The following is a 21,319-nucleotide window of genomic DNA, read 5'->3' as shown; positions in this document are numbered from 1 at the left end:
CTGTCTTAGGACCAATACTGTTAACATTATACATGCTTCCCTTGGGCAATAGATTATTTTTAGAAAGCACTGTATTAATTTCCTTTGTTATGCTGACAACACTCAGTTGTATTTATCTATGAAGTCAGATGAAACTAAACTAAACAGCTAGCCAGGCTGCAAGATTGTGTTAAGGACTTAAAGACGTGGATGACCTGTAATTTCCGACTACTAAATTCAGACAAGACTGAAGTCACTGTATTTGATCCCAAACATCTCAGAAACTCTTTTTCAAAGCATATGGTTACTCTGGATGGCAATACTTTGGCCTGCAGTACTACTGTGAGAACCTCTGAGTTATTTTTGAACTTTAACTCGCACATAAAACAAGTCTGTAGTACCTCCTTCTTTCTACTTTCTTCCTAAGTACCTAATTCCACTGTTGTAATACCTCATTCTCAAATCAGGAAAAAAAATGCGGCATTTTATCTAAATTTGTTTTTCATTCACACTGAATCCTGAGATGCTTCAGATTTCTGAGAAAATGAAACCTGAAAGCATTCTGTGGGGAACAAAAATTGCATGATATTAATAAAACTGTAGATAAATAAATGTTAAAACTTCAATGGAACAAAAACAGCAATGGACACAGATTTACTGACTCAGGAAGTACTTTCCTTTCTTGTTTAAGGTGGTACAGCAAAGAATTGATACACAAGTACAATGAAGTATGAAGAAAAGAGAGAAAACATCCTTAAACAGAAATCAAACAATGAACAATGTCTTTAGGATGAGCAGAGACAAGCTGCAAGCTTAGACCCAAAGCCAAGAGCTGATGTTCCGCGGTAGAAGGTCACAAGCTGACAGCATGGTGGAGCTTCTGGATGTTTAGCTAAAACCAAAAGAAGCAAGAGATGTTATTAAATGGCACACATGTTAAATAATTATGACTGACTAATATGTCAAAAGCAGTCTATTCAGCATTTTTCTGGAGAATTAATTCAATTAGTCATAGCAGAGCTTAAAATACCTCATCTCTCAGGTGACCAGAGACCAATGCCAGGATTTTTGAGTAATGCTTACACACTGATGCAAATGATGACAGACAATTATTTATGGCAAATTGTTTGAGATTAGAGTCCACTTCATTCTGTTTAAATCTGCTGGTAGCTTTAACTTCCACTAGCAAGCTTCTCAGGGCCTATGAGACCTGTAAAGCCACACCACAACTACATAATTGCCCAAGGAGAGTATCTCCCTGATCAAACACAACTTCAGCTTAAGCAGAGGTACTGTATTGGCCGAAAATGTCTTTGACACTGGATTTCATATGCTGCAATAATTCAACTTTGGGAGAAAAATTATTCCTCTACGACCTCAGTCAAGCCACAATTTACCCCCTGAAATGCTGCCTTTTTACACCTCTCTGCTGAGCTGGTCTATCACTTCAGCTCCCTCTTTTCTACAGCATTTAAGACATTTCAGTGCAATACATACTTCAGTAAACTACCCTAAAATTCATATTATTTTATAGATTATAAATTATTTGACACAACTAGAGTAACTTAACACACCAAAAGTATTTTTCAAATGATCAGTGCTTTAATACTGATTCAGTGATGTCCCAGTGTTATCCTGGACACATAAAGCTGTGATATCAGTGGGTGTTTAACAGGTGTAACAGGGCAGAATTTTGACCACACTTGTCAGTGATGCAGAGTGAAAGTTTCAGGCACAGAAAGCATAAGTAATTCATGCATATCTCCTACAAATTATTCTCATTAAATTGTGACTTCACTTGTTTTAACAATATCTTTCATCCCTAAAAGAAATAATGGCTTGCTCTGCCTTAAGTTATAGACATTGAATATGTTACTTCTATTAAAAAGAACAAGCATATACTGTTCTCACTCTGAAATGTAATAGTTGTTGATAGGCACATTAAAAGAAAGTTAAACTGCCAGGGTCAATAAGCATGCTTTCTTTTCACTCAGAAATGACTTATATCATTACTTACATCGATGTCATGTCATTGAGTGCGTGGTCAAGTTCCTCACTGATGGCTTTGTACTTGAGTTTTTGTGCATAAAGCTCATCTGTATGTACACACATGGACCAAGTGTTACAAAACAAAACAGACAGTTTTACCAGGGAGATGATACAGTCATGTACTAAAATATAGAATGAAATTAACTACAAAAATATAAACTCATATAGTTGAGATGGGATATTAGATATTGTTGATGTAAGGCATTGCCCTAGTTGCCTGTTGCTAAAAACACAACAAGGTGCCATTTTTCAAAGGTTGCACAGAATAAGCTGCCTAAACTGGTACAATTAAATGAAGGTGTAGAATTGTTGTGCTTCGTTTTTGTACCATCAATTTTGGTAGAGTAGCGGAAGAGCAATTTTAGAAACATTTATTAGAATCAGTATAACTGACTTCAATTCAATTCAATTCAATTTTATTTATATAGCGTCAATTACAGTCAAATCGTCTCAAGACGCTTTACAGAACCCATATGCCTGAACCCCCAGAGCAAGCCCAAAGGCGACAGTGGGAAGGAAAAACACCCTTTTAACGGGGAAGAAACCTCGAGCAGAACCCGGCTCTATATACAGTAGGGGGGACCCATCTGCTTGCTGGCTGGGCGGGTTGAGAAAAACCTGACCCATTACTCTATGGAGATATATGAACTTAATTATATATATTGCCTCAGAAAATACATTTTATAAATGGAGAATCAAAACTGATTATATGTTATGTTTCACTACAATGTTTCGAATTTGCAAAACAATTAACTTCATTACTCTGTAAATAAGCTTTATTATTATTATTTTTTTAAAAATCCTAGTGGATTTAAACGAGATTTAAATTGGGGCTACTTTTTTAGTATTTGGGAAACGTATAATCAGTGCTTTACCTTCCAGATCATCAATAGTCTTCTCCAACTTGGCTACAGATCTCTCAGCAAACTCAGCTCTGGTCTCAGCCTGAGATGAAAGCAACAACTCATGATCAGACAACATTTGATGTCAACAAATTGTAACAGAATATACAACAGTATATATAATTGCACTCGTCGTGAACCTTTCTGCTCCAATTTTTTATCTCCCTACTCAGGCCCATAGCTCTGTGAGCCAATAAGGACTGGCTTTTAAATCCCTTCTGATGTCCCAGGTCTGTGAGTAGTGGGGTTTTAGCATGAGTACTAAGATTTAGTTGTATGAAAAAGATGATGTAAACTCTCACTTATTTTACTATAATGGTGGACACAGAAGTCAGAGTTGATTGAATGCTAGCTTAAAAGCCCATTTATGTACTTTTATAAAAAGGCATTTACACTATTGACTGTTAGGGTTCTATAGTTTCAAACAGACAAGTGAGTTAGCTACTATTATCTTACTGTTTACTGCATACAGCCTGCGGTAGTTCACTACTATTATAGATAGTTAGATATCTTGCAGGTAATAAGCTCAAGCTCAGTTAGTTATGCTATAGATGGTCGTTAATTGTTCATACATTACTATATCACACTATGCAGATATTAATGAATGAATGAATTATATATATTTCTGTCCACACATGAAACCCATCTCATTGTGTATGGTATGTTGTTCACAAAAATAAAAATAGACAGTAGTGTAGTCATTTGCTGAGATCATTAGATGAACTGAGAAGGTTGTGATTTCAGTTTGACTTTCAATCAGGGTACAAACTAAGAGGGAGGCAGGGAGAGCTTCGCTTCTCTTAGGAAGCCATGAGCTCCCCTGACTGATAAATGAATATTTTAATTTTTCAAAACAAATATTAAGAATGCCATGCAATGCATTTTTCTGTTTGTTTTCTCTGATTGTACAGAATGTACAGAATTATGACTCCAAAACTGAACTGTAAATTTTGTGTCCGGTTACATCCTGAAAATATATCTTAAAACATATTAGGGTAGCATGGACTTAAATTGAGAAAATATTAAATTGCACTGTTGCCTTGCAGCTAGAAGATCCTTGGTTCTTGTCTTGGACTGGGCCCAGGGTCTTTCTGTGTGGAGTTGGTATATTCTTCTTTTGCATGTGACTGTTTTGTTGGGGTACTCTGGCTTCCTCCCACAGTACAAATACATGCTTAGGTTAATTGGTAACTGTAAATTGTCCGTAGGTGTGAATGTGAGTGTGATTGTTTGTCTCTATGTGTAGCCCTGTGATGGACTGGTGACGTGTCCAGGGTGTCCCTTCACCCTAAATCAGCTGGGTTAGACTCCAGCCCACCACGACCCTAATGAGGATTAAGTAGTATATAGATAATGGATGGATGATTATATTAATTTAGGGGTTTACAGTATCTAAAAGTCATCATCCCTTCTTGCTCACCTCTTTCAGCTTGTCAGTCAGGATCTTGATTTCTTCTTCATACTTGTCTTCCTTTTGAGAATACTGTGGAGAGAAACAGATCATGTCAAAGTCACATATCTTCAACAGTACGGCATATTAGTAGTGTGGTTAAAAAGAAAGTTCTAGGTTCGAAAAAAGGATCCATCACGTGATAAATCCTTTCTGTAAGGATATTGTATCTCCCTGTACCTGCACAGGCTTATTGACATACATATACTGTATATCCTGCCTCTTGTTCAATATCTGCACCTTAAATCATGTACATTCTTTTGCAGATGTGGGCTGCAACAATGAATTCCCTCTACCAAAGCTACTCACCATTTTTATACTTTGTAGAGTATGGTGGGATGATAGAGGCACTTGCATTTCTACAAATGTACTTTCATTTTAGTCACATAATAATATTTAACAAAAGCATGCGGAAACGTACTGCTCGGGATACAAAGTCCTGGCCCTACCTTCTCAGCCTGAGCCTCAAGAGATTTGAGGTTATTGGTGACATTCTTCAGTTCCTCTTCCAGTTCAGCACATTTACTTGATTGGTTTTGATTTCAGGGAAAAAAGGAGAGAAACATGTAAGAGTAAGGACATCGCACTGATTTTCAGAATAGTGAACAGCGGTTAATGGTGCAAATTTAAAATGACCATGATAAAACAGTAGTGAAAGCAGTATCTAGGTGTCCTACAGTAAAAAAAGATGTCATTAAGTGTAAAAGCCCTGCTTTTACAATGTTACGAAAGGAGGAGATACAGAAGCGTTTGCATTAAAAAAAACTGTATTAAAGGTAGTACTATTTTGCAGGATGATAGCTACGTATCTATTTTTAGCTACTTTATGCTATTGGAGAGTTTCAGTACAGTTCATGTAATATGAAGGGATTCTTTATTTTCAGTTCTGATTCTAAAATGGATTTTTTTTTTTTTTTTTTTTACCTCAAACAACTCTTCTTCTGCCTGTCTTCTGATTCCCTGTCCTGTTTGTTTAGAAGGGAAATCTGTCAGCCCAGTATTTGTCACTGATCTCAGTAAAGTCTCCTCTATGATGCAGATTTCTGTCTTACTGCTCATCAACATCAATCTCTTGTCATTTTAAACAGCTTTGTGCATGACACTGACAGTGTGGTGTTGCTTGTAAAACAGCAAAGTAACCAGGAACCAGTGATCAGTGACTGCATATTGACTCATTTGCATCTATAACAGTAAATTAAAGTTAGTTCAGTAAATTCCTTTTAAATTTTAAATGAAATATGATATTTTTGAAAATGTTACTTTTTTCTTTTTTTTGTAAAAAAAAAAACATGTTGTGCCTCCTCCATGGCCAAAAGGGTGCAGTCATCAACCAACCGCCATGAAATGTTGCTGTGATAGAGGGATATACTCTCTCCAGAGATTCCACTCACAGACCCTGCTAACTGTACTGCTGAACCACCTAGACTTCCTGGAACATGTACATCGCTGTACAAAGTCAAAAGGGAAAAAACCAGGGTGATGGAATAATGTAGACACTCACGCCTCAGCCAACTCTGCTCTCTCCTCTGTGCGTTCCAGTTCTCCTTCTACAATCACCAGCTTACGAGCTACCTGGACAAAAAGCAGAAAATAAACTGTTTTTAGGTTACTTTATTTTAAGGCCTTACATATGACAGAATTAAACTTTCAAGAAAAAAGCTATCCTTGATGGTCACCAGTGGTGAAATTGCTCATTACATGGAGTAGTTAGTGACACTTGAGGGAGAACTAACCCACCTCAATTCAACAATCAAACATACACACCCCTCCTGCATGGCTCTTTCAGAAATGTTGCCCTCCAGTTTCATGGGCATGTTTAACACATTCATGAATTTGAATGTGTTAAAAGCTAACAACTGGACTTACTGAGAACCTTTCCAGCCTTCAATGGCATGGATATCGATTACTCTTTCTCATAACTGTTCAGGCATACGGGTTCTCTAAAGCCTCTTGAGACAGTCTGAATTGTAATTGTGCTATATAAATAAAATTGAACTGAATTAAAGTGAAGCAAAAAATAATAATTTATTTAAAATGTCATCAAACTCTGTCAAACTTGCTTCTTGGTTTAGCTTCAGTAAGCTATTGTCAGGATAAGCTGTCTCACAAAGTTGATGATCATTATTTTTCAAAATTCAGAAAAGTTGTAGTTTAATTGTTATGCATCACAAGATTGTACAGACAAACAGATGTAGCCCCTTTTATTTACTCACATACTTTTTTTGGAGCATCCATCAATCTGCCAAAAGCAGACTTAGACAGGTTTTCTCCAACTTTAATATTCACCCATGGCACCTTTTGTCAAGTAAGTAGCCTACATTCCGAACACCAGTGACTTTAATATACAATATTACTGGGATGTCAAAAAGCACCACTGCAACAGGATGCACAGTGACAAGCTCTCAGATGTTGATCTTTAATTTTCTAAAATATCTCACTCACCATCTGGATACAGTATGGGGGATAACAAAAACTCACCTCCTCATATTTGCGGTCAGCCTCCTCTGCGATGTGTTTGGCCTCCTTCAGCTGAATCTCCTGGAGCTCCATCTTCTCCTCATCCTTTAGAGCCCTGTTTTCAATCACCTTCATACCTCTGCACACACAAACATGATAAAGATTTCTTAAATGTTAACATGGATGTCAACATTTAACATGAAGGCTAGATTTTGTGAAGTTACACCAATTGATTCATGAGTGGGGAGGAGTAAGAGTATTTCTTTCTGCCCACGGGAGAACCAGGCTTTTGTCTAAACGGAAAGATTCATGAACCACAAATAAGTCAACATTATTATGGTTAAAAAACATTCACAAGCCACATAGTCTGTCATTAGTAAGGCGGAATAATAAGCAGACATTATTAGGATAGCTAGCCTTCCAAATCAGCCAGATTAAGGTTGTGAATGTATAGATTTTTTTGACAAGGTTGTTTGTGAATTGGTTGTGTACATAGAAAGGCTACAAGTATTCAAAAGTGGATTGTTGAGTAGATGGTCAGGAAAGAGTTGTGTAAGGATTTTAATCAGGCTGAAGAACCGGAAGTTTTGTTCTGCTCATGGTGAGAATTGAATTTAGAGAAGAGTGATAGGAATAGAAGAGTAGAGCAAAGAACAGGAGATTCATTTGTTTAAGAAGAAGTGAGTTTAACAAAACTCTGAAGAGAGAAGAAGAGGTTTGTATGGGTCTTGTCCCAGAGGAAAAGAAAATTCAAAAAGAGATCTCAAAAATGTTTCATTTACTTCTCCTAGACAACTTTGAGATCTGTGTGACACCAAACTGAGACTAAGGCTTATTTCTCCTGTGTCTCATTTTTTTCTCCTGAGCAATAAGATGCACTAAATCTCAGTTTAGTCTCCTTTAAAGTTTCAGAAGAGATCTCAACAAGCTCTCATATAATTCTCAGAGTTTCTCAACTTTTGTGTCTCTTTGTGATCTCAGGCAGAGAAATCAGAGAGCTCTCTCTAAGAACTCCATCTATTCTCATCCCAGCTTCAGTTCATGCATCTCATACTAAGCTCAGAGAGAACAAATGAAGAGATCTCCACAAGCGCTCATTGAATTCTCAGACTCAGATCAACGTTTTGGTTGTTTTTAATCATCTAGCATGTTGACTTTATTGTAATCCACAAGATATTTTTTTAAATTAATTAATAAAGATTCAGATTACTTTATTCATCCCAAAAGGGAAATTCATTTGTCTGTCAGCTCATCTACTATTTGCTATAGAATTATAAAGCCTGATCGCTGTGGGTACAAAGATCTTCTATATCTTTCCGTCCTGCAGTCCAGAGAGAGGCCCATCACAATATTATGAGTGGATGATCCGTGGTGTTTAGAATGATAAATCCAGTCAAGTGGGAGGAGAGGGTGACATGATTGAAGTCACCATATATTATTATAAGTGCCTCAAGATGTTTAGGCTGTATCCTGGCAACTTCTTATTTGTTGCAGCATTTATAAGGTGTGTGTGTGCAGATTAATATATCTATAGGGTAGCATAGCTCAGTGGGTAGAGTGGCTGTCTCACACCCAGCAGGCCCGGGTTCAATTCCAAGTCTGTTGTGGAGATGTGAGTGAGTCTCACATATTGCTCTGTAGGAGCTCCACAATTGTTCATTTTCTTTTCCAGAGGAGAAATAAAGGAGCCATTAAACACACTGTATTGAGATTAGCAAGGTATCTCCCACAAGTCTCAAGTATGACTCCCTCTAATTATCCTGTCTCACCTATTTCTCCTAGTGAATTTTAGGAGAAACATATGAGAAACCTTTAGACAAAATAGAAACTAAAATGAGGCTGACATGAGAATCTCAAATTTGTCTCCTGAGCTGTAGAAGAGCAAGCTTTGAGCAGTAAAATTTTCCTCTGGGGTGGTTTAAGCAATAAATTTAGGTTTCTGTGAATGCTCTTTGTCTCTGTCCTGCTGCAGCTGTGTGCTGTGACGGTTCCAACAGGGAGGGGCTGAGCAGACAAGGAGCTTAGGGCCTGAAGGGAACAGCTAATCGTGCAAGCAAACGGTGAGAAATGGCCAAAAGTGTAAATTAAGAAGTGTAAATAGTGCTTATGTAAAACTGTAAAGTAAAATCAGTGTACTATTCTAACTAGAAAACTGCGTAGAAGAATAAATAAGTGTTAAAATAGTGTGTAACAATGTTGGCGAGGTGCCAAAAGAAGGTAGAGTTCTGAAGGGCTGTAAATCGAGACAGCACAAAGTCTTGAGGGGTGTGCTTTTGAGGAAGTGAATCAACCAGACAGCCAGATAAGGTATTATGGGATGAAAATGTTGATGGAGCATAAAAACCTGCCATAATTCTAAAGCAAGAAATACTATACTCTCAGAAAACAGACAAAGCAGTTGCATGGTAGTCTGCTAGAAGGCATAGTAGTTAATATAGCTCTGAGGAATAAAATATTAGAAAGTGTGTTTTGGTGAAAAAAAAAATGATAGAATGATACAAACCATAAGTTGCTGATGCAAAGAAATGAGAAGTGAATTTATAACAACCTAATTAAACAACAAATATAAATAATTGATCTGCTCCATGGAGCAAAACAAAGGAAGGAGGAAAACAAACATAACTTTACAAATTAAAAGCCAATCAATAAAATAAATTTGTCTGACTTTAATAAAATAATCAATGTAAAATATAAAATTTTGAAAATTAATAATAAAGGCCAAAACAATAAAAATTGTGGAATTAGAAATCAATAAAATAACAAAAGTTTCATTGAAATTAACTATAATAACAAATAAATAATACGATTGTGTTAAACAATAGTAGTGGCACAAAATAAACCAACATGATTCTGTGAGGTGACAACCATTAACGGACAAAAGGAAACAGTAGTGAAGGTGAAATTATTACACTGGAATGGAATAGAGGACGTGGAAACACAGGGAATTCACATTCAATTTTTGTTATAAGCGAATTTGCAAACATAAAGAAGGTGTGGAGCAATGGCTGAATATAATTGAACAGTCTAAAATTCTGGAAAGCAACAAAAATTTGTGATTTTATACCAAGCCCAGGAGGAACCTTTATTAGGTCCATAAAAAAGTGCTGCAAGGATTGTGGACCGTGAAAACATCAGTGCCCATGCTGGATTAGCTGTGAGATTTTCCAAGTGCCGTTGCAGGCATCCTACCAAGCCCAGTCTATGGGGTATCAGAGGGGTTGGAAATAGCAGGACAAAATAGAAGAGCGGCTGTTGACCTGATGAAGTACGACTGGCTGCTATTCCCAGGAGACATTGTTCATCATGTCGAAGAATGTAGGAAAGAAAATGGTGAGCCAGAAGAACAATGCAGACAGTTGGCTAACAAACTGACTCAGTTGCAGTTAAGAGAAATGACCAAACAAACGAAGAACAACTCCAAGACTCAAGCTTCATTGGGAACAGCAGTCCAAATTCAAGTTCCACCCCCTGAGATGTCAACCATCAAGACTCCTGTGATACCCCAAGTTACATGACGAACTAGGGGTTCAGGAAATGGCTATCTTATCTACACAAAGCAGGGAAGAGGAAGACCAATGCAGAGAGGAAGAAGTCTCCAAAGAGGAGCATTTAGGGGTCCTCCCAATCAGTTATGCAGGAGTTAATAATAGTAATAATAATAATAATAATAATAATAATACATTATATTTGTATAGCGCTTTTCAAAACACTCAAAGACACTTTACATAAAAATCATCAGACATTAAATTTATAAAATAAAATGAGTCGTAAAGACACATGATAATCATAAAACACATCATAAAAATAAGCTAATGTTATGTGTTAAAAGCAGTTCTGAACAGGTGGGTTTTGAGGAGTGATTTGAAAGTGGTCAGGTCTGTGCAGTCACGGATGTGTTGGGGTAGTGTGGGGGCAGATATGGTGAAAGCTCTGTCCCCCCAGGTTTGGTGCTTGGTTTTCAGCGGGGGAGGGAGGAGGTTTGCAGTAGATGAACAAAGGCTGCGGGAGGGAGCGTGATGGTGGCGCAGGTCTCTGAGGTATGGGGGGGGGGCTTGGTTATGAAGGGCTTTGTGGGTCAACAGGAGGACTTTGAATTGGATGTGTTATGGGATGGGGAGCCAGTGGAGGTTTTGGAGAACAGGGTTGATGTGTTCGCGGGAGCGGGCAAGGAGGCGGGCAGCAGAGTTCTGGATATACTTAAGTTTATGGAGGACTTTTGAGGATGAGCCATAAAGAATGCTATCGCAGTAGTCAATTCGGGATGTGATGAATGCATGGATGAGGGTTTCAGTAGCAGGAAAAGAGAGTGAGTTGTGGAGGCGTGCGATGTTCTTGAGGTGGAAGAAGGTGGTCCGGGTGATCTGATTGATGTGTTGTTGGAAGGTGAGGCTGCTGTCAAGGAGTCCCAGATGACGGATGTGAAGTGATGGGGACAGAGTGGAGTTATCAATGGTCATAGTGAAGCTGTCAGTGATTTTTATGAGCGATTTGGGGCCGATGATTATCATGTCTGATTTGTCATAGTTCAGTTGAAAAAAGTTATTTTGCATTCATGTTTTAATTTCACTGAGGCAGTTGGTCAGGGTGGAGCAGGTTGCTGGGGTGATGGATTTGGTTGTGATGTAGATCTGTATGTCGTCAACGTAGCAATGGAAGTGGAGACCATGTTTGCGGATGATATTACCAAGAGGGACAATGTAGAGGATAAACAATCTACTCCTACTCTTAACCAGTATCCAACAGAGAATGAATTTTGGGGTTGCGGACAGATAGACCATCAAAGATGGGATTGCCCAGTAAACTCATGGGTAGGTCTGGTTCCAAATTGGATTTAGCGGTGTGAAGAAGAGTCAGAAGGGAAACAATGTTGCCTGTGGTATCCACACAACCTCAAGACAAACCCATCGTTTCAGGCCAGTCATAATGCAAGACCAAGAACACACTTTCATGGCGGATAAAGGTGCAACCTACTCATGAATTGGAAGGACTGGCTCCACTCTTCCTCTTTCCACCTCATCTGACAAAACAATAGGCTTCTCTGGGAAAACATAACTGATACCAATCACACAGCCAGTCCCAATGCTAATTGTAGGAAAAAAGTATAGTTACTCCACTACTTTACTCAGCTAACACACCAGTCAATTTGCTAGGAAGAAATATTTTTTGTCCAATTATGATCTAAAATCATGTGTACTCAAGATGGTGTCTGCATAGACTTCCCCAGCAATCCACCAATGAGCATGATGACTGTATTGGCCCAACAGGGGGAGACGAACACCAGATATATGCAACTGCTGGTGTTCATGCCACAAAAATCAATGTCATATCTACAATGGAAAATATGTGAACCCTTGAAAGAGTCCAAGCTGGGAAAAGCAGAAGAAATTTGACTACCATTGCATTGCATCCTTTTGTACGATGAACATCAAAGTCATAAGAATTACGACACATGCTGGGAAGAAATGTGCAATAAGAAGTGATACTTCCTCATGAGCCAAGACATATACGTGGGGGCCACAAGGAGCAGCAGCATCAGTAGAGCTTCCAGCAGAACCACGAGAGTAGTTCCAAATCCAGAATTAGACACCCCACATAACCTTAACGATAACAGAATGAAATAAATCCCATGAACTGGCTCCAATGGTGAGAGAGGCCCTGCATGTGCCAGAATGGGAGTCCACTGGTAATGAATATATCCACGCCTCCCCAGACATGAGGACATCAACAAAAATATATGATGGGGATGCCCAAACGGTTGTACTGAATGAAAGACTGCCAGAACAACAGCTGTTGACAGCAGAACATGATGCTTTGCTGGACATCATACCATCAGAACTCTGATCAAGACACAAGACATTGGATATGTCAAGGCTACAAAACCAGTAAGTGTAAAATTGATGAAAACGACCAAACCACTATACCAAAGGCAGTATCCGCTCAAATCACACGCCATGGAAGGTATCAGATCCATTACTGAGAGGCTTCTGAAAGCAAGAGTCTTGAAAAAAAAAAAAAAACAAGAGCTCATGTATAACTCTAATTTATCCAATCAAAAAGCCACACACAAATAACTATTGACTGGTGCCTGACTTATGGGCATTTAGCTCCATCATGGATGCTGAACTGTCGAAAGTCCCAGATCCACACACACACTGCTTTCTAATATTCCATCTGTTACAAAGTGGTGCACAGTAATTGACTTGTGTTTAATTTTTGAGTGTGCCTGTCTACACAATTTTACAGTATTTGTTTGCATTCACATTCCAGGGCCAGCAATGTACTTACACCAGGCAACCTCAGGGTTTCCTGGAAAGCCCATCCATTTTTAATAGAGCACTGGCACAGGACTTTGCAAAACCTGCAAATCTCTAGCACAGTTTTGCATTACATTGATGATTTATTAATCTGTAGCCACATGAAAGAGCAGTGTGAAAAAGACTCAGTTGCATTGTTAACAGCACTAGCAGTGGGCGGGCACAAAGTTAGTAAGGATAAATTAGTTCTGGCAACAGAAAGTTGTTAATTATTTGGGAAGATAACTATTTGGAGAGCAAAGATCAATTGCCCCCTCCCAGGTGGAGGCCATAACCAAAATCTTAAGGCCACAAACAGTTGTCCAAATGCTGTCCTTTCTGGGCATGACTGGATATAGCTGACTGTGGATTTGTGACTGTGCTCTCAAAACAGCATCACTGCAAGCACTGATCAAAGCAGCAGGACAGTCTGACAATAATGCCATGCTGCAATGATCTGAACAGGCTGAAGACGCATTTCCAGGCATTAAAAGAGAAACTGCCGTCTGCTCCAGCACGAGGAAATCTGGACTATTCGAAGCCATGTCATTTGTATGTTGCCGAAAGACTGTATGTGCAGTGCTGATGCAAAAAAAGAGATACTTTCATTGCTTGGGGCAATAGTGCAGATGGATAGATGCTGCCAGGCATGCTGCAACATATGGAACAATGGGACCTTTGGTGGTTGAAGAAGATTCAGCTCCGTTTGTAGATCAGTCAGCCAGTTCTTCAACTTCTCAGAGTTGCTCCTCTTAGCCACACTGATCTCTTAGTTCCGAGTGTTTCATATTTTTTTAAACTGGTCTCTGTCCCTACTCATGTAAGCATGCTTCTTGACGAGGCGGATCTGTCGCAGTTTGGTGGTGAACTATGGCTTGTTGTTGTTGAAAGTTCTGAAAGTTTTGATTGGCACACACATGTCATCACAGAAACTAATGTAAGCTGTCACAGTGTCTGTCAGATCACCCAGGTTGTTGTTGGCAGCTTCAGAAACATTCCAGTCTGTGCAGTCAAAACAAGCTTGAAGTTCCTGCTTTGCCTCATTGGTCCATTTCTTCACAATTTTAAAAACTGTTTGCAGATTTTAGTTTCTGTCTGTATGTCGGGATGAGATGGACCAGACAATGAGCAGAGCGTCCCAAAGCTGCCCGGGGAACAGGGTGGTGTGCTCCTTTAATAGTAGTGTAACAGTGGTCCAGTGTGTTGCTGTCTTTGGTGGGACAGCTAATATGCTATTTGTATTTTGGGAGTTCTTGCTTTTATCTTGCTCTGTTAAAGTCCCCCATGACAATAAAAAGCAAGTCCGGGTGTTTCTGTTCAAAGCCATTTAAGTGTTCAGCGTGAGTTTGGAGCACTTCGTTCACATTGGCGTGGGGAGCAATGTCAACTCTGCCAATGATGGAGGAAAACTCCTGTGGAAAATTAAACGGCTTGCAGTTTATGAAAAAAGGATCCAGGTTCGGGCTGTGATGTCTTTACAGAACTGTGACGGACCGTCACAAGGAATGGAAGTTCACTAAGTGGATGGATGGGAGTGGTGTTGGATTCTGCACAGTCAGAGATTTATGAGCACACCAGCTCGCTCACGTCCCATACAGAGCTGCTGCTCCTCCAACTAAAAGTTCTAAAAGAAACTAAACTAAAATAAAACTCTTTGGATTTGAGCAAAAAGCTGGAAAACTGTCCAGAGAGGACTCTCTGATGTTGATCAGCTTCTCTCTGCTGTAAGTTATTGGACTCAGCTGACCAAACAGAGAGAATAAACAAAAACAGACAAATTCCTAGGGAGTGCAGTACAGAGGCTGCCATCTGCAGGACTATATGTAATGAAAGTGAATAGTACTGAAATAACATTAGTCAAGTTTAAAAATGAGTTGAGGTCTAAAAACCCTGTTGTTTTAGTACCACTTGACCTATGTACAGTTTCTGATATGATAGACCAGTTAATTTTTTCAAACTCACTTCACAGATTTTATACAACAGATAAAGTATTCTTTGTAAGTATATATAATGGTGTTCCTCAAGGTTATATTTTCAGTCCTACACTTGTTAACCTTTACATGCTGCCATAATAAAAAGTCATCAGCAGGTACGCATAGCAACTATGCGTACCTGCTGATGACACTCAGCTATACATCATCGTGCCTCCTGCTGACTGAGGGCAAATTGAACTGTATTTTAGATATCGACCTATGGATGCCAGAACATTTTCTACAACTCAGGCAGAGCAAAGTTTTATTCTTGGTCATTGGTACTGAAAATCAGAGAGTTAATTTGAAACAGCAAGCATTAAACCCATGTCAGCAAATGAAAAATCTAGGAGTTTTCTGTAACTAAAATGTCAGTTTTCTTTTTACTGTAAAACACTCTTATTGCATCCGGGTTTTCTTTTTGGAAAGTGCTATATAAATAAAGTTTGATTGATGAAATAACAGATTTGTTTATTGATTGACTGATCATGGAAAGAGCATCACTGCCTGACATTTCCTATGACTCTTGTAATTATTTTTGTTAATTTTTTATTTTTATTTTTGTCTGACTCATTTGACACTTGTAGTGCCACTACAATCCAGCTAAGACATTTCAGTCAGGAAAACTTGTCAGATTTAACTATTTAATTCAGAATCGCATGCATTTATGATTGACAGTGACTCTGCTTGAGCAATGCTCTGGATCAATCTAAACAGTAGATGAGCAGAGTCAACTTGTCTTTTTATAGAATTTAATAGATTTAGAACACGTGTAGCCACACACATCACATTCCTTTGAATTCGTGCAAGCATTCTGGACCTTCTCATCTGAACACAGGGAATCAGCAGCATACTGAATACAAACAGACGCACATTTTGCAAGACGTGATTATAGAGCCTTAACGAAGTTTCATTTTTACAACTGGAAAAGACAGATGAACAGATTATTTTACATCTAAGGACATGACTTGGTCTTCCCTGACAGGGAAGCATAGGTCTTTATCCATAGCAGAACTGTTCGAGCATGAAGGTTGATCAACCAGATGCTCCGAGACATTTCAAGATCAAAAACAGCAGTTCCATGTGAGAACTGCTCAAACTTTAGAAACTTTTCAAGCAGAACCTTCATTTATTACTGTGTGGTATTTTTATTCTTCCTGTTATTTAATTATTCTTTGTTTAGCTTTGTCCTTTAATTTGTTCATTTTTTTCTTTTTAACAGTACAGTACTTATATGCTTCATAAATAAATTTGACTTTAATTATGTCATTCATTTTCAGTGCAATAAGCTGCAGCCCCAATGTTGTTGTTGTTTCCAGCGGCAAAGAAAACTGTAACTCGTAGATAGTGGAAAAGGGAAATATACGGACTGAGATGGTTGACCAGTGGCAGACTTGTACCCACGACCTACATCCAATGAGTCAGACTATCACAAGTGCAACATTGATGCTGCATTTAAACTAGCTAACATTAAACAGCTGCAGTACAACATTTTTTGTGTGTTTATTTTCATAATTGTACTCTTAAATTCAACTTTTACTGTACTGAACTGTGATTACCTACCTGTTGCTTCTGATGCACCATTTCTCAAATGCTGTCTTCTTTTACTCAGATCCAACTGCAACTTTTTGATGCTTCATTGGCCCATTGTGGGTTTAGAGTTTTAACTCATTTTATTCTTCTCCTGCAACAATCCCTGGTCTACAGGCAGCATCCATTCTTTTCTCACAGGTTCAACCTTTGCATGTGGGCTAGCTGCTAGATAATGCTACTGTGGGTTTCACGAACCTGAATGTTGTTTTGCTGAACTTTTTAGGTGAATTTCTTTTGCACAATAAATAATTGTGCTCGTATGCACTTCATAATTTTAGGGAAACAGTTATATGTTTTTAAAATCTCCCATTTTAGACCCATTTCTAAACTCCTGTTTTCATCCAGAGTCTTAGAGAGAGCCGTTTTTAACAACTGCAAACATTTTTAGATGATTTTAGTATTTATGAGAAACTTCAGTCTGGTTTTAAGCCCTGTCACAGTCCTGAAATGGCTCTTTTAAGAGTTTTGAATGAATTTCTCTTAACTCTCAATTCAGGGCATTCAGCCATTTTAGTGCTTTTAGACTTGACTGCTGCCTTTGACACAGTTAACCACACTATTGTCCCATCCCGTCTTAAACAGTGTGTGAGCATGAAAGGCATACCTTTTAACTGGTTCAAGTCTTAATTTCACTGAAAGGAGTTTTTCCGTTGAGCTCAGTGGTTACTGAATCTCCTCAAGACCCACTAAATAACTAAATTACAACAATAAGTCACCTCTCGCTTTCATCAGCAGCCTTTTCAGCCTCTTCCAGTTTCTGCAGAGCTGTTGCCAGTCTCTCCTGAGCTCGATCCAACTCCTCCTCCACAAGCTGGATGCGTCTGTTCAGGGAAGCTACCTCTGCTTCAGCCTGAGCACAGAAAAATGGAGTGAAGATTGATTCAAATAAACCAGCATTCTTACAGCTACAGGTCGAAGCAAAATAGTGTTTCCGAAATTTCGAAATGGGAGTAACATAAATTATGCATTCATAAGACTCTCAGTGTGGCAGTGGACCACTATTAATACTACAGGGATGTTTAGATTTAATCAATGCAAGTTGTGCACAAATGAATTCAAATGATTGAACTTTGTATGTAAATATTTAATGGTGTGAATGTTGTATGTCTTTGTTGATTTTTAAACTGGAGTTTGGAGTTTGATACACACCTTTACATTCTCTGTGCTTTTCTGATAGCTATATTTCTGATATAAAGACAGTGAAATTAATTCTGCAGAGATTTACGATTAACTGTTGTAGAGCATCAACACAGAGGGAGGAATCTGTGATTGAAGTTCTGCTTTCCTTTTTTTGTGATTTAGATCAGCATGGTTGATTTTTCACATGAGTTATAAGTGTAGTCATTAAAGATGATTGTTACTATGCTCTAACAGCCTTAATAGAGGCTGCAAAATTAAAAAAAAAAAAAAAGTATTTGTTGTAATAGTCTAAAAATATGAGACAACTCTAAACTCTTTATATAACACCTAACTGAGTCGTACAAGTTTTAAAACTAACACTTAGTCTTATGCTAGATGTAATGAGACTAAAATTGAACACTACCAAATTGAACATTGGCAGATACTGTAACCAGGGAGGAGTGAGTGATACAGTGATATACCTAAAATGGACTTGAACCATTGTTAAGTTCACAGTCAAGGTTCAGTGGCTGACATCATAGCCAAAATAGGGTTTTGAATCCCCACAACAGCTGTGATGAGTCCATGCAGGGCATGATGAGAATGGAATGCAACAGAGAAGCAGGGAATCAAACAGGCTTGGTTTACACAGGCTCCATCATAGCTTTTATCAGGGCCTTAGCTCAGGGCCCACACTATGACAGTATGGATCAGTATGGAGACTAACATATTTCTAGGTTTACAATGCATGGTAGTTATATGCCCTGTGCACCTAGTCTAAGAAGAGGTGCACGACAAATTGCTGTGTCTGCTAAAGAGGCAAATCCACTTTCTTGTCTTGTCTGTCTAGGTCTTTATATGGCAGGGAGGAGTAAGTCTCTAAAATTACTGGTTGGCCAAGTATAGACAATGTAATGTTGCGAACTGTGGTCCATTCACAACACCATTGTGCTTTGGCAGTGTCTTACTTACATCAGCAGCCTTCTTATCAGCAACCTCAAGTTTCTCCTGAGCATCCTTTAGGGCCTCAGAGTATTTGTCAAGCTCATCCTCTGTCCCCTTCAGCTTCTTTTGCATTTGCAGAAGTTCGTCTTCATGCTAATGGTGTTAGAGAACATTCACAGAGTTAGATGGAATAGAAAATGTATTCATCATAGAATTTGATTACATAAATAATGCCTTTTTAATTCCACTGAAATATAATTGCTTCTGTGTATTCCAGTTACAAGTATGGTAACACTTTAGTCTTTAAAAAGTACGTAGAGCAGTTTGCAATAGCCGTAATTATTCCTCGGCTCATAGCAGCTATGAAAACATCGCTTTCTGACATGTGTCCAATGGAAGCTGAACAAAATCCACAGGTATGGTTCTGTGCTTAGATCAAATGTCCTACTAACACCAAAACTTTGAAAGGTATACTATTTATTTGACTAATTCAGACTGCTACATGCTCATATTAAGTTTTGATAAAGTTTGGAATCAAGTTTTACTTAGAATGCAACTGTGGAGTCTTTTTGGTTGTTCCCTCTCACTTATAATGGTAAGTCATTGGAAAGTAAATTCATAATGGCCAGTATAATCAGGTAGAAATTATTAAAATGACCAGAATCTGATTTAAAATGTTACAAAAACATTCATTTTTTTCTATTCATTTGAATAGAATTTTGAGCTACTCTGTGCTCAGATACCCAATTGGTGGAATTTAAGCAGAATCTCACAGTCCCTCATTTTGTGCCCTGTCATGTTTAGTATCTGTGACTGTTTTATAAGGCCACATGTGTAGTAGTGGTGAAAAACCTGCTGAAAGGGGAAATACTCAATTAATCATACAAATGAGGATCATAATGTGCACAGTTGGACAGGAGAAATTCAAACCCTACCCATCATTTACTCAATAACATTGAGAGCAAAAGCCTGATTGTTTAGATTGTTTATGAAAACTATGAAAGTTGTTGGAAGCAGCCCTTCCTAATTCTGATACCTTAAGAATTTCAGTAGGAGGGCTTCAGATGCTGTTCAACAATTGACAAACAAACAAAAATCTTTCAATATACGAAATAGTATAGTAGACTTTGAGCTGTAACGTTATTTCATAGCCGATGCATTTGCTTGATAGTAATCAACCACCTACACAGGATGAAGTGTGAGTCTAACAATAGTTAAGCCTGCAAAAGCTACCTTTGTCAAAATATTCTGTACATATTTGTAGTTTTAACAATTTTATCATAAAAAGATGGAAAAGTTGAAGCAAAATTTCAGCAGCCCATATAAGCTTTTAAGTATTAGTAAACTTCCTTCTCGCTTTTCAGCACAAAGGGCACAGATAAAATCACAGTTATAACTGTAGATGTCTGGTTGATATGGCCATCAAACAGTCACATCAGTTGGGAAATGTCTTCAGAGCAATTATTATTGTTATTACTATTATCATTATTACATTGTTGTAATGTTGTGTCTAATCAATAGTAGTTTAATCAGAGTATACAAGTCAGTCTTATCAACTTAAAGGAATTACCTGTAATCTTACAAAAGGCACATGACAAGTAATCATTTTTTGGTCTAGCTTCTAAATTCAAACTGAATCACTTTGTCTCATAACTGTATAGTACCACTATTTGTTTAATAAAGCACGATTTTCTTGGATTTTGACACATGATTTGCACCTGTGTTCATAACTTGCCTGCTTGCTCCTGTCTTCAGCTGCTTTCTTGTCTGCTTCAGCTTGTTCGGCCTGGTCAAGTGCATTCTCCTTGTCCAACTTTAGCATAAGCATCTTCTTTTTGATGGCCTCCATTTTGACTGGGGTGTAATTTTTTTTTGCAGCCGAGTAAAGGAGAAAACAAAAATGGGTGCAGGATGGATGGCCTGGAAGCCTGGCAAACAAGTGGAGACACCAAACTCTGATAAAGATAGAGGCAGGCCATTTATATGACAGCCAAGGAGACACTCCCACCCCTAAGCCCCTCAACTCACCCACATGACCTCACCCTCCTCTATCCTCCACAATTCAAATGCAATTTGAATCTGCACACGAACAACAAATGGTTACATGTTTCCACTCTCAAAGACACATGTTCCTCAGAATGTCTTGGATCAACTGTATATCATCTTGTTTCATTGCTTCAAAAGTAAAGAATAGCACTGGCAACAAAAACAGGAACACAAATTTCTTTTCTGTACATATGATGAGTAATGAGTACAAAACCAAAGACGGCTGACAAGCTTAGGTAGAAGACATGACAAGCAATGTTTCTCTTGTTTTGAGTGACACACAGCTCAAAGGCAGACGAAGGTTGGATAGTAGTTGTTGAAATAGGAGTACTTGTGAGAATAAAAGCATCTGAGTTTTCTAAAAAGCCCACAGAGATGTGTTTACACTTTGTCTTACAATATGAAATATGATATCTAATTTTTCTTTTTGCTGTTGTCATCATGCAGATCAACAACAGCTGTTGCTTTCATTAAGTGAGCAGAGCTCTTTAACAGTGATCTGGAGTTTGCATGTTC

The 21,319-nt window shown here is 38.3% G+C and overlaps 1 protein-coding gene across 1 annotated transcript; it reads right to left on the bottom strand.

The window, feature by feature from the left end:
- Window positions 1–632: 632 nt before the first annotated feature.
- LOC110962690 (tropomyosin alpha-3 chain) lies at window positions 633–20,697 on the bottom strand. Its single transcript, XM_022210704.2, has 10 exons — window positions 20,493–20,697; window positions 18,785–18,910; window positions 17,410–17,543; window positions 6,859–6,976; window positions 5,882–5,952; window positions 4,830–4,905; window positions 4,351–4,413; window positions 2,904–2,973; window positions 1,997–2,075; window positions 633–871 (listed from the first exon to the last, which is right to left on the bottom strand). Exons 1-10 carry the CDS (start codon window positions 20,604–20,606, stop codon window positions 868–870), a joined length of 855 nt encoding a protein of 284 aa, XP_022066396.2. The 5' UTR covers window positions 20,607–20,697; the 3' UTR covers window positions 633–867.
- Between the last annotated feature and the right edge of the window lie 622 nt (window positions 20,698–21,319).

This window comes from Acanthochromis polyacanthus, chromosome 11, assembly GCF_021347895.1.
Source record: "Acanthochromis polyacanthus isolate Apoly-LR-REF ecotype Palm Island chromosome 11, KAUST_Apoly_ChrSc, whole genome shotgun sequence".
Lineage (NCBI taxonomy): Eukaryota > Metazoa > Chordata > Actinopteri > Pomacentridae > Acanthochromis > Acanthochromis polyacanthus.
This window is presented reverse-complemented; position numbering and strand designations above follow the sequence as displayed.

Excerpts from the sequence above, each read along its gene's own strand:
- LOC110962690 (XM_022210704.2), bottom strand. The coding sequence starts at position 20,606 with ATGGAGGCCATCAAAAAGAAGATGCTTATGCTAAAGTTGGACAAGGAG. Across the intron at positions 5,953-6,858 it reads CTGACCGCAAATATGAGGAG|GTAGCTCGTAAGCTGGTGAT; the intron begins GTGAGTTTTTGT and ends CTTTTTGTCCAG. Across the intron at positions 2,974-4,350 it reads TGACTGACAAGCTGAAAGAG|GCTGAGACCAGAGCTGAGTT; the intron begins GTGAGCAAGAAG and ends CTTTCATCTCAG.